Here is a 13,533-nt window from a genome sequence, read left to right on the forward strand (position 1 = left end):
AGCCTGCGCTTTGGCGGGGTCGGGGGGAGCAAGGCGGGCCGTGGAGTAACGGAGCCGTTCCGCCCGACCCGGCCCTACACAGAGCTGTCCTTCCCAGTGTGCGCTGCCCTGAGATCAAGCTTCTTCTAAAGCACCAAAGTGCCGGGCCCCCCCCCGCCCCCAGTCGGCGCTGTTCCAAACCCTGCCAGAAACACACACACACAAACTGAAGGCGGCTTCAGCTTTTACAAAAAAAGTTTATTATGTAAATATAGGATGTGGGCTAAGTCCCCGTCTCCTACTCTGCTTTACAAACACCAAGTGCTCCTCCTGCCCCACACCGACCCCGTGGTGCCCCCCACACCTCCCAGGCCGTCGTACCTCGGGCTCCTGAGGGGTCAAAAACAACTTTTAAAAACAATTTCTCCCCCTCTGCTCCAAAACAATTCTTTCCAGAGGAGCTCAGAGATCCTACAGCGCAGCCGGGCGGCAGCCAGCAGGTTTGCACCGGCACCTCCAGGAGCTGAATGTATCCAGGAAACAAATGTTAACTGATTCGTTTTAAAAAATATTTCTTTAATCATACTCGCTGTACTGCGGAGAGAGCGGAGGGGAGGAAGGGTTCGTCCAAGTTCCCACGAGGTATTGTTCTCAAACCAAGAGGGGTGCCGGGGCAGCAGCACCCTCAGTCTGTGGATTCCAGCACGGACTCGCTCAGAGCCAGGTCCCAGTAGTGCTCTGCTCCGTGCTTTTTAAAGTGCTCCCGTGCCATGTTTTCAGTGGGGCACTGCTTAAATTTCATTTCGCCAAAGCTGCGATCCTTTGCTGTGCCCTGGAAGAGAAAAGGGACTCATTTCAACAAGTCTGTGGGAGAAAGTAGCTGAAATAAAACTGAACGACTCAGGGGAACCTGAGAATAAATGTTTTTACAGGTTAGCAATCAATTAACCTGACTGTTGCAGAAGCATGGGTTACCAGCGTCCACTCTGTGCTGTGTAATTCTGTTATAGTTTAAGAAATGGTTACAGCTTCAGTCAGACCAGTACATTTCCATTTCACACAAAGCTGCAGAACGTCAGCCATTCTGTCAGGCAGGGTCAAACCGTGCCTTGCCTAAGCCCCCCCGAACTCCCAGCAAACCAGAACTGCCACTCACCTCCCAAACCAGAGAGCATTTGTTTGTTTTCTTAACAGACTCCTCATCAGACTCGTCATCATCTGGAAAAACAACAACAACAACAAATTCTAGTCCTGCAGAATCCCCCACCACTGCTCCACCAGTCCAATGGCTACAACACGATCTGTGACCACCTCCTTCCCCACAGGGTCTTACACTTACCCTCTCCCTTGGTGTTTGATGTTTGTTCATCCCATTTTATTCGATGAAGCATAAGACGTTTGAATTTCTTCTGTGCTTTCGGGCCTGGGGAGAATTGAGACTCACATTCACACAGTCCCATAACCTTCATGCTTTAGGAGATTTTAAAAGGCAGCAGAACAACACCCACAAACACACAGCTAAGCCTTTCAGAGCATGCTCAGCTGATCAGACACAAGCAGAGCACAGCCAGGCCCTTCCAGCCAAACTGTGAGTAACTGCATTGGACTCTGAATGGATGCAATGATTTAAATCGAATGCATTTTCCATCAACATCAAACGTACTGTTTTTTTCCATCTGGCTTACAGTGCTCTCCTCTGTGCTCAGTACTAGCACCGTTAAAACCATAATGAAGGCAGTTTCAAAGTGCCTCCTCACTTCCTTGTTCTTCCACAACCCTCTGGCTGTTATTTTCACACGCAGGTGATTTTTGCAAAAGCAAACTTTTGAACATTATGCCGCGACCAAAACCTGCCTCAGAAATCCTCACCTCCTTCTACCACGACCACGTTGACATCTTTGTGTAGCACCACCACGCCTGTTAAGTACAGCTGGCCAGCATTCGCCTCGATTTTGAATTTTTTTGCTGGATTGCTCAAGTTTCTGACCCTAAGGACAGGATAAAAAACAGCTGTTTGTGGAAGAAGAGCTATTGTTCAAGATCTTGAAATTGATTTCTGCACATCAATCTGTCAAGTAGGCTAAAGGACGCTCCTCTTCACAGCACGTGTTTCTACAGAGCATTTCGTGGGCCATTTACAAACTGACATAAGCACAAACATCCATCAAGAGCACGCATCCCAGCACTCACCTATACACAGCTATGTGAACTCCCTGTGAAACATCTTCTTTCAGCTTTTTAATCTTCTTTGCTTTTCGTTGTTCTGCTGTCAGTTTCCTTGCGGCATTTGCTTCTTCGTGAGCTCTGGATACAAAAAAACACAGCAATAAGCAAAAACACAGCCTACAGTTTACCTGTTACCACATTGAAACAGATCCTTAAGTACAGAATGGATCCCAAAACAGCTCCAAATTCTACCCAGATTCCTGAATTGAGCACATGGGCTCTTTTAATTCAGCCACCAGTCCAATTCTTCCCTAAACGTGTTAATTGATAACAACCATCCTGTCAATCATCATCACAGTAGGAAACTCATTTAACACAGGGCACAAAGCCAATTTCCAATGCCAAAAATTGATCTCTCAGACCCAAATCCCCACTTGGGGCCTTGAGAAGTTCATTCAAGACAGTAGAAATGAACTGCAAGAGCAGCGCACACAAACACACCTACAAATCAAACTGCTCTTGCTTTGCTACATCAGTTCTGGAACTTTCTTCTCTAGGAACAAATGCAGCACCACCACAAAGTCCATCCAGAAAAGACAAACAAAAAATCAGCACAGCGTGCCACCTACTTCTGTCTCTTTGCCATCTGTGCTCTAACATGAGCTTCGACTTTTGTTGGGTCCTGAACAGCTTCCGTCCCCAGTACTCGCATCAAGTTTGAAATTCTTACTGTAAGGAAGATGAGAGAACTGCCATATTTCACAGCAACACCCAGCATGTTCACAGGCTCACATGCACTCCTGCTGCAATTCCCAACCACGTTCACAGCTTGACAGCTAACGGCCTGCAGCAGCCCAACTCCGCACGCTGCAGCTGTTTCTTCTTACCTTTGGGCTCTGGAGGTGGCATCAGGCCCAGCCTGACTTTCTCCTGCAGCTCCTTCTGGGCTTCTCTTCGAGTCTGTCGCCGTAACTTCTTCTGCTCTTTCTTAGTTAAATAAACACCCAAGGTCACTGGTGTGTCACTGTCCACTGCAAAGAGAAACAAGGCAAGATAAAAACAAACGTTATGCCAAGCTTTCTGAAAACTGGGCAGAGAGGCTCCCTTCCAATTCTGGCTGCTTTCATATTTATTTTCATATGATCTCTTTACCTCACAGGGATAAGAGACACACCAGTCAGCGATAACTACAGCTTGGGGCAAGCGTGCTGGTTCACCTTGCCAAGTGTCAACATTCTGGAATATTTTGTATCTAGTCAACCAAATTGGGCAAAGTCTGAGACCAGAGTGCTACAGGGCAGTACCTGGTGGGTTAAGCTGTGCTGGGTGCTCCACGAGGTTTGTGATTCCAAAGTATTCATCTTTTTTTGAAGACGTTCCGCCTTTTCTAGAAAGGAGAGAGTTGGGCATCATTGCAAACCTCCCAGCCTGGATTCTTGCATTCCCTTAAACACAAGCCATGGAAAAAAAATAACACTTCCCTTGGACAAATCACGGCAGGTATTTGACATGCACAGACCTCTACCCAAAGCATAAAACAGAGGCATGCAGCACAGACGCGTTCCCCAGTGGAATATCCACACACATTTCAGTTAGGAGACAGGCTTGCCACAACTCCAATGAGATTTGTGAGTCAACTGCACTTGTGCTTGAGAAAGCACAACCAACGCAACCAACCTGGGGCCAAACCATCGCCCTGACTGCCAGGCAGCCAGCTGCTCAGTGCCCGCAGGAACGCTGTCTCCAAAAAAGAAGGGCAGCTGCCTACCAACACCCTTGGAGAGACCTGGGAGCAAACCCAGAGCCTGCCTGTATCTCAGGGACTGCGGCAGAATTCAACAGCACAAGCAGATGTGCCCAGCCTAATTTGCCACACTGCTCCACAGAGCCCCGTATGATCCCCAAGAAACTCCCAGTTTCCTCGTGCAGGAGACCAATCAAAGCCTGGTACATAACACACTTACAGATCAAGGCCGTTAGGGATGATGTACGAGTCCCACCACTCAATCTCTGGGATCTCCCCTTCTTTCAGCTCCTTTTTAGGGGTAATAAGAGCCAGCTTGGTAGAAGTGTGTATCCCTGTCTTTCTGGCGGCCTGAGAGATCTCTGCCTGCAGCTTTTCTAGTTGAGCCTGAGAACAAGGAGAGGAAAGTGGCACATAAAAGTCATTCCGAAATAGCACAACTTCAGGAAAAGCACAGTTTGTAGGCATCTCCTCATCTGCAAATGTATATGCTTAAATCTGAAGCAAACCGCAGAGGAAACCTCACAAAACAAGATGATGAATGCAGTGCTTTTTCTAACAAACTTGCTACAAACTTGGTGTTATTACTGAGCCTTCTTGGAGCACAGAGCAATCCCCAAATAATGCCTCTCTCTGGGCATCACCTCCCTGGGATTTCCTGTCTAATGAAGCTCTTCTCTCCCATTTTCCTCACAAATCTGGGCAGTTTACCAAGACTCTTTCAAACCTACACCTCTAAGGTGATCACTTCTGTAGAAGGATGACTTGGCCACAGAACTATCTATTCCCTTTGGAATTTTTCAATCCTTTATCAAAAAAGCCAACAAACCAGAACAACAAACCACCAGATTTTGTCTTTTGTCAAGTGAGGAAGCGCCCTCCACAAATATATTCTTATTTGGAAGTCTGCCTTTTCAATATGAACGATGTTGACAGAAAAAGCAACGTGTGATTTTACCAAAAAGCTTCTTCCTCAAGTGAACACAGCTCCCTTCACATCCCAGGAGAGGAGAATCAACTCCCATCCTGAACCAAACCCTCATTTCTGTGCTGTCAGTTAGCATGGCAAGACCTCAAATACCTTCGTTCGCAACCTCTGGGCAATTTTCTCAAATTTGCCTTTTTCATGGAACTTAAAGGTGCGTTTCTGACGCTGGGCTGGGGTTATGGAGACCCGGGGGTCAAAGTAAGTGTTGGATTCCATATCTTCCGAGGGCTTTTCTTTAAGCTGTTGTTTGAACTGCTCTCTCTTCACAGCTCTGATGTTTGCTTTTAGGGTTGGCATGCGGTGAGTCAATTCAATCTCTTTACCAGTCGCATCAACAGTTCGGCCTTGTTCATCCAAGATCAGTGGCGTAGGCTTTGTCTGATCCTTCAATTCCACCTTCCTGGTGGCAAAACAAACACATTCAAGTGTGATTATAGCATTAATTCAAGGGAATTGAGAACCACATTCCCACCGTGAGCACCAGACCCGTAACTTGTGAAAATTCTGTGAATGGCTTCCTTGTACTGCTCAGCTCTCAGCTTTATATGGCCAGAAAGGACCCGAATCTCACGTACAGAAGTTGAGTGTTTCTCAGGGAAGGAGTGACCTCCATTTCATCTCCGTAACACATTCCTTCCTTCAGCAGCCACTAAAGAGCTGCTACAACTGATGATGCACAGGGGAAACCCTTTGGCTACGCCCTCTATTAACACTCTGGAACCTCCACTGTCAGGATTAGCGTTCAGAACAACAGCAGCTACTCACGGCGGTGCGATCCCCATGGCGTGCAGATTGGCCAGCCCCACCATGTTGGCATTGCCAATAAGCCCTGGTTTCAAGGCCAGCTGAGCCTGAATTCGGGCCTGCAGCTCGGCAGCTTTCCTGGCCTTCTCAATGGCATCATTCATGAAGGTTGCTGCCTGGGAGGGCTGGATCGTGTTGCCGATGGGGAGCCGTTCCGATTGGGATGAAGAAGAAATTTTTGGCTGTTGACAGAGGAATGACTTTTGTTACACAGCTGTTCTGATACCCCCAACACAGGTCAACACATCATAGCTGCGTGCTACAAAGCAGCCTGCTAACTCCAGCAGCTACCTGTGGTGTTGGAGGACTGATGAAGCTCAGCTGCTTTTTCCTCTCTTCGATCTGTCGGGTGGCTGCTTCCATCATCTGTTTGATCTGTGGAAACAAAACTGGATGGTGAATTTTTCGCCACTTGACTGGAAGGAGAGAAAGGATCACCAGCACCCTTTCACACCGCTTTACAGCTGCAAATGAGCTCAAGCCAGCTTAATGAGAATAGAACCGTATCAAGCTACTTTAATTGATGACTGCCAGCTGTAGTGAAGGAATCTAACAGTGCAGGCACTGTCTGCTAAGACTTTCTCCTCCTGGTTACTGCAGGTTATAAGAGAATATCCAAACTTTCACCACTTGAAGACTCCATGTTGTCATTAGCCCAGTGCACAAGAGGCAGTGAGCTCTGTGAAAAGAACACGGGCAGCAACTGCAGCAAACAAAGGATGGCCAAAAGCAGTTTGCCATCTGCTTGCACAGCTTGTGGATCCGGAGAAAACAAACATTACACTGTATCAGGATTCAAGACGTCAGCGCTGTTCTGGAGACAGAGCTGATGTAACACAGCCCAGTCAGACTGACCTGCAGCTTGGTCAGCATTCCAGGGCTTTCTGATGGCGGGCCTGGAATAACCTCAGGCTCATCCTCAACCTCCTCAAATCGTGGTATGCGCCGTTTCTTGACACCAGAAGATTCTTTGGATACCTCAGAGTCATCACCAAACACATCCTGAGGTAAAAGGAGAGAAAAACAAAGCTGATTAAAAGCTAAGAATTTCCATCGTGAACGCTGTTTCAGGACAAGAAAGCACCGTGAGAATTAAATCCAGCACTGAAAGGTCAGCACTGCACTGTGAGTTTGCAGGGTGGCACTCACAGGCTGCCCTAACTGGTAGCCCCACATCAAGCCTGTGCCCTGGTTCCTCACAAGAGAAGCATCGATGATGATCCATCCGGCAGCTTAAAGGACAGCAGACCCTCCAGGGACACGCCTGTGTAAAAGCCATCATTGCTTTCTTCGGTGGTCATGGGATTTTGGGAATTGAGGAGATGTAAGATCTCACTCAGCTACTCAGAGAGATGGAGAAAGCCTGCACACAAGTTAGTGTGACCAGGCCCTAAGGGTGCCTGTATCTTCAGTCAACTTCAGAGGGGGTGAAAATGAAAACTGCTCCATCCTACCGTGTTCTGACCAAAGGAAGAACAGAATCCCAGGCCCTGGAGGCAGGGACATACCTGCAGCATTTCCTCACAGCCTGACCCAGCAGGCTCCAGCTCTGAGCCAGATGCTGAGATGCTTTTAAGAAGCACGGCTCAGAGAGCAAGTGGGGCACTGATCACATCATGGACTTGCATCAGGTGTCCATCTCCCAAAACAAAAGTGTGCTTCACACAGAGCTCCGTGCTTGGGGAGCTGGGGAAACGTGCCATTCAAGGGCTCCCCAGCTTGTGTGTTGGTGGTCATAGATTTCATTTGGTCAGTGCCTGTTTGGTGTAGGTCAACTGGATTTGTCCATGCAATTGTGTTCCTGTACTGTGTGTGAGAGCATTATTGGAAATAAAAATATACAAACCGGTTGCAAGCGTTAGTTGAAATCCCTTCTTCACTATAATGGTTCATATTCTACAAGGACACATCCTCATCCAGACACAGGTACTTCTTGGAAAACCTACAAGTTCAAGAGAAAGGACTTGCCCATAGTATAAAGTGTGTAAACCATTACGTTTTAGTTCCTGAAACTTCCCAAGCAATGACCTACCCCACGAGAGTTAACCAAAGAGAGAGAAGGAAGGCCAGCCAGAATGCTGAAGACAGCTAATATGACCAAGTAAGTAGCATCCTGAATTCATTCACTTCCTGATGCTACAGAGCTAAGTGTGTAAGTATAAATTCAACTCTGAAACCTGCAGTGGTGGTGGGAAAAGTCATTCTACACAGGATCAGGATCTGACAGCCTCACTCAACCACGTCGCTTTACAGCCGCGTGAGGACAGATCTTGAGGAAGGATCTCCAAGATGCAATTCCAGAGACAGAGGTTGATGAGAAGGCAGGCCGGATGCCTGTCTCCATACCAGGAGCCAAGAGATGAGGACAGCTCTGCTCTGCTGCAGCCCAGGCCTGCTTTGGGTCAGTTTAGAAGCCAAGAACACCATCAAGCATCTGCGGTCACGTAGGACACCCACGCAGATGTTGCACTGGAGAAAAGTCACCAACCCCACACCCAGCCACATCCCTGCCTCCGTGTGCAGCGTGAGACAGAGCACCAGGCTGCAGCGGGACACCGCTCCTCCCCTCCCTCCGTTCTGCAGTGCACCAGCCACAGGAAGGTGAGAGGACAAGACAGAGAGGACAAGACAGTGGGAAGCCAGGTGCAATAACGGGTAATTCTGAATTTCACTTCTGAAGAAGCGTGGGATCTGTGTGTGTCAGCAGTGCCACAGGATGGTACGAATCTCCCTACAACACCACAGCCTGAGGTCTGCCCACCACAGGGTACCACGCAGCAACGCAACGCGTGATGTTTCTCTCTGCCGTCTCCACAAGAGGGCAAAAGCAAAAGCATGGAGGGGGCACAGCTAGGAGAAAGCAGCCTAGCCAAAATCTGGCTTTCTAGTGGCAGTGTTGCATGACAAGTGCGTGTGCTGCGCTAAAACCCAAACTGAAGTGGAGCCACAGAACAGAAATATTTGGTAGATGCTTATTGGCACCGCTGTTCTGATCAAGAAAGCTGCATAAAGCTGCAGTCCTTTAAGCTACAACATTCACTGGGACACCCAAAATCCAGACCTCTGCAGATCACTAAATGAAGCTGCACTACTGCTGCTCAGGCTGCACTGAAACAGGCAGAATGGGAACTGCTTAAACACACTGCTCCTTAAAGGATGAATGTATCTGAGGTGTGCAGGAGGCCCTTCTCTGGCAGGTATTAAAACCTCCTCCAGAGAGTAAGAGAAAAAGCAACAGTTTCTAACAGAAAATGGGGAGCAAAGGCAGCTGTTTCCCCAACACGTCTGAGGAGGGAAAAACTGAAATCTGAAAAGGATTATTGTAGATAACTGAGGTTAGGTGCCAACTAAACAAGCTTACAGAGCAATACAGTTTACCATAACATAGGAACCTCAGAAAAAAAAAGTCAAACGAAACTTACTTTGTAAGCAGGGAGCAGCATGTAGAGTAGCCACTTTTAAACTCAGTATGCGAGTGATGAAAAAAATGGATTTCCAGAAGGTGGCCAGTAAAGTCTTCAAGAGAACAAAGGAGGTGAAAACAGGTTTGGATGCACGAGCCTTCCCCATCCCAGACAAGTGTTAGGTGGGAGAAACACCAGAGAGCTTCTACATCCCTGCTGTAATCAACCTTGTGCTAAGGTGAGGGAAAAGAGGTTGCCAACAATTGCCCTCTGTGGATTCCAGATGGAAAAGAGAAGGAAAACCCATCAGATCACTCACCACAGAAAGACCCATTCACTTGCAAAAGGGCACCATCCAGTGGCAGACTGAAATAGGCTCCTCAGAGCAAGGAAGAGGAACAAGAAGTTACTGTGAGGTGGGACAACTCTACCCCAGGTTGTCAAGAGTCAGTACTGCCAAGTGCAACAGTGGTGAGTAGGAGAGGAAGCAGAGATGGAGCCCTGCTGTCTGAGTTACTTTGTTGACGAGCCTAGCAGAGATTGTTAAAGAAACCAAAAGCCCAGGCTTCCACCCTGGACACCACCAAGGACAGCATTCAGCTTCCTCATCAGAAGGTAAAGAGAACTGAAAGGTAAAGGCTCACACACTTCATCATGGAGAAGGGTCTTTTCTCTTGAACTTTAAGCATTACAAGATGTACCTCTCTGGAAGAGGAAAGTGTGACAGAGTACCAGTGCTGCCTCCAAAGCCACCAAACAACAGAAAACCACAATCAATAATCAGTCCTTGGCTCACCTTTAGCTCTCGCTTTCGATTCCGGTCACTGTTGGATTTTGAGTGCCTGGAACTTCGCCCTTCCTCCACTGCTTCAAAGAGTTTGTCCACAAATCGCAGCGTGGAATCATCGAGAAAGGGCTTGAGATGGTCTGAGAAAGAAGAGGAGTTGTGTCAGTGGCAGAATTCGCTGCTCAGGATGAGTGGGAGAGCACAGAACTCACAGAGCCTTCTGCAGAGCCACAGAAAACTTTTAAAATGCAGCTTCAACCCAATTAATGCAGTGGAAACTGCAACCAGGGCTCAGGAAGCCTCTGGGATCTGCAGATGCTGACATCTGGAGTTAAGAAAAAGGGCAACAAAAGGACATCCTGCAGTAAGGAGTTTAAACTCGCTGTACTGGAGTCCAGACTTCCACTAGATAAAAAAAAATAAGCACAATACAAAACAAACAAACAAAAAACCAACAGAGATTAAATTGTAATTTTAAATTCCTTTCGGTGAAAAAATAGATTTTAAATTCATTTTATCCCTTTCTGCAGTACATCCCAAAGCTTTTGAACTTGTCTCACCTGCACGTACTTACCTCTGCCTCATCGAGGCTGTCAGACATTATCCCTATCACTGTGCAAAGAGGTGCACGTGAGCTCCAGGGTTTGGTTAGCTTTGGTTCTAAGCATAAAAGCTTGTGTTGAACAAATCTGCCTTCAGATCTACATGCATGGCATCCACCTCCCAAACACTGACAGCCTCGAGTGGCAACGAAACCACAACCTGCCATGCAGCTGAGCACCAGCAGTGCAAACTCAGCCTCTCTGAGATGGAGGGAAAGAGCTTAAACTTGGTCTGAGGCTGCTTCAAACACAACACAGTGACTAGAAATGGGTGATGCCAACACAGGCTCTTTCATTTCAGTACGTAATCCATTTCTTGTGTGCATGCTGTATAGGTTTCCTTCTGCCAAAGGGCCTGACTGCTTCTAACACAAGCTCAGGGTTGTGTGACATACCAGCTGCCTTCTTCTTGTCCATGCCCTTCCCAACGCAGTTCAGTGCTGCAGTGACCACAGTGGGCTCGGAGAAACCCAGCACTCTCTTCACTGTCTTCTCGATCCATGGTTTCAGCTCATCCAATTCCCTTTTGGAGAGCGACATTGCTGCTCGTAGCTGATCTCAGTTATCTTGCTTGTACCTGTGAAGAAAGCAAACAAGACAACCAGAGTTCAACAAAACAAAGACTGTTGGTATTTTGGTGCATTAAAGACAGAGCCTGAAGCTGGTGAAAACTCCTAGAGGTTATTTTCACTCCCTGATTTTTAAAACAAGCGCTAAAATTACGTGAGCAACACAGAGGTCTCAGGAGAAGACAAGATGCAGCTTCCAACTGTGAGAAGAGAAACCCTGCTCACAGGTTTTGTGCAGATGGCCAAAGAGAAGTCCAGAATCTCCTAAACCCCACCAGCACAAAACCACCCTTCCCTTAAGGGAGCTGGGAGAACACAAGGCAAGCGTGTTCCAGTTGTTGTAAATCAGGATCCACTTCCACGCACAGTTTTCTCACAAACACAAGGAGAAAAGCTTGGCCTTGGTGTTGCTTCAGCCCTTGCTTTCTCCTGTTAACACAGCCTGGAGCAGCTACACACACGCCAGCCCACTTACAGATGCTCCCCAAACCAGTTTCAGGAACTTTTCATGCACAGCACCTGCTAAGCAACGCCTCAAACACATACAGCAACATCTTGATGGGTCACCCATTGGTTCTTCCCATTCCCACGAGCTTCCCAAACAACTCTCAGCACATTCCCAGCTCCTTGCTGCAGGCTGCCTCCCTGTAACGCCCAGGGAGAACTCAGCAATCTCATTGAGGTTTACTGGTTCCTAACCACCAGCACACTCCTGACTGCCTCCGTGTTTGCTGCTTAAATGAAGCAGCGGATCAGCAATGCTGCTCTTCCCTGTTGGCTCTTTTTGAGCCCAATTCCAAATCACAGATTCAAGACAATAATTTCTCACCATTAATCATTAGTAGTTCTTTAACATAAGCTGCAACGAAGCGGATGCAATAATGTTTAATTACTCAGCCAGGCACTAATCTGATTTGGAAACCAAGTCTCCTTTATCTGGAAACAGGAGAAAATCTTCTTAAGGAAATATGTTTGACCTCAACATTTCTTGCCCCCAGGAAAAACCCGGCAGAGCCTTTACCTTAACCTAGGGCTACTTAAAATGAGAGCTAACAGCACCTAAAATGCAGTTATCACTCCTAAAACTGAGAACAAAGATCCTGGATGTGGTAACAAAGCGCTTCTCAAGTTAGAGACTGAAAAACAGCCGAGAGAAGCAAACCTACAGGTCTGAAAGAGCAACAAAAGGGGTGAAGCTTCAGCTGGAGAGCTCCTAACGACCCGCAGGGAGGAGGTTGGACACACCTTGCAGTCCTGCATTTTTGACAGTGGGGATCACTGAGATACATTAAAAAGCAGCATCGGATACAGCCCAAAGGAACATCATTACAGCATTACATCATTAAGTCCAGACTTGGAAGCACGTAATACTTCAGGGTGAAGTTAATTGAGAGTCAAGACGCATCAAGATAAGTGATAACTACGACACAACAGCGCTGCTGATGCATCACAGCTTTCTGCACGCTTGCTCAGAAAGGCTAAACCGAATTAATTTGCACTTGGCTTAAACTCTGCATTCCTGTTCAACTCCTGCAATTCGTGAGGACCGAGGAAGAAAAGCAGCAGCTTCAATGGCATTTTCCCCCCCACCTCCCATCAGCACCAATCCCGCAGCTGTCAATGCTCGGAGCTCTGTGGGACTTCGAGGGCACGAGAAGCGCAGAAAACGGGCTGTAAGCACCTACGTGGAGGCACCCACCAACCCGGGCCCCTTCGGTGCTTCCCGAAACGCGGCTAACGTGAAACTGCCGCTCCCACAGCGCTGCGGCCACAACAAACGGAGCCGTTCGGTGCCCCGCAGCTCCCACGCGCCCGAAGGGACCGCTGAAATTAACGGTTACGATGAACGTTTTGAATATAACCCAATCCCGCGGCGTTCGTTGCCTCAGCCCCACCCGCAGCCCCGGATTTGAGCGCACAAACTCGGCGCTCCCGGCCGGCTCCGGGTTAGGCGGAGGGGCCTCGCCTCGCTCTGCCACCGCGCGTCACGGCTGGGTCCCGGATTCCCTCACAGCCGGTCGGACGCGGCCTTCCCGCCCCGCTCCCCTCGGCCGCTGCCTTCCCGCCTCCACCCGGTCCCTCACCGCGGCGGGGCGCGGCCCCCGCAGGCCCCGGCCCGAACGGCGATTGCGGGCCTGACGGCGACGGCACGTCGGGGCGGAAGCGGAAACGGCTGCGGCGGAAGCGCTGCGCATGCGTGCCCGCCCGCCCGAGGGCTGCCGGGAAGGAAATGAAAGGAGGAAGTGAGGCCGCGCGCCTTCATCACGTGACACGGGAGCGCGGGAAACCGCCTGCGGAAAAAGAGGAGTGGTTCTGGAGGGCAGCGCTGCTGAAATGGAACCGGGGGTCCCCAGGGGTGAAAAGCGGAACCAGCAGGGTGTGATTGCAGCTGGGAAAGCAAACGGGATCCTGGGCGCCATCAGCAGAGGGGGGGCAGCAGGGACAGGGAGGCGATCGTCCCTCTGTGCTCTGCTCTCTGAGGCCCCGTCT

At 48.8% G+C, this 13,533-nt stretch overlaps 1 protein-coding gene across 3 annotated transcripts; it reads right to left on the reverse strand.

Moving 5' to 3' along the window:
* Positions 1–216: 216 nt before the first annotated feature.
* On the reverse strand, positions 217–13,201 carry PRPF3 (pre-mRNA processing factor 3). Of its 3 annotated transcripts, none has more exons than XM_042890974.1 (16): positions 13,128–13,201; positions 10,870–11,051; positions 9,882–10,012; positions 6,537–6,683; positions 5,973–6,056; positions 5,643–5,863; positions 4,971–5,277; positions 4,110–4,276; positions 3,450–3,532; positions 3,033–3,176; positions 2,775–2,874; positions 2,170–2,283; positions 1,849–1,967; positions 1,319–1,402; positions 1,136–1,197; positions 217–811 (listed from the first exon to the last, which is right to left on the reverse strand). In XM_042890974.1, the coding sequence occupies exons 2-16, from the start codon at positions 11,012–11,014 to the stop codon at positions 665–667; spliced, it is 2,055 nt and encodes a 684-aa protein (XP_042746908.1). In that variant the 5' UTR covers positions 11,015–11,051; positions 13,128–13,201; the 3' UTR covers positions 217–664. The 3 variants fall into 3 exon arrangements, with proteins under 3 accessions (XP_042746908.1, XP_042746911.1, XP_042746910.1); XM_042890977.1 differs by lacking the exons at positions 10,870–11,051; positions 13,128–13,201 and adding exons at positions 7,528–7,623; positions 9,104–9,197 and having other exon boundaries at positions 9,882–9,962; XM_042890976.1 differs by lacking the exons at positions 10,870–11,051; positions 13,128–13,201 and adding an exon at positions 7,528–7,623 and having other exon boundaries at positions 9,882–9,968.
* Between the last annotated feature and the right edge of the window lie 332 nt (positions 13,202–13,533).

Source organism: Lagopus leucura, unplaced genomic scaffold (genome assembly GCF_019238085.1).
Source record: "Lagopus leucura isolate 7727_CA_CO unplaced genomic scaffold, USGS_WTPT01 205-2_obj-0_obj, whole genome shotgun sequence".
In the NCBI taxonomy this organism is placed as follows: Eukaryota; Metazoa; Chordata; class Aves; order Galliformes; family Phasianidae; genus Lagopus; species Lagopus leucura.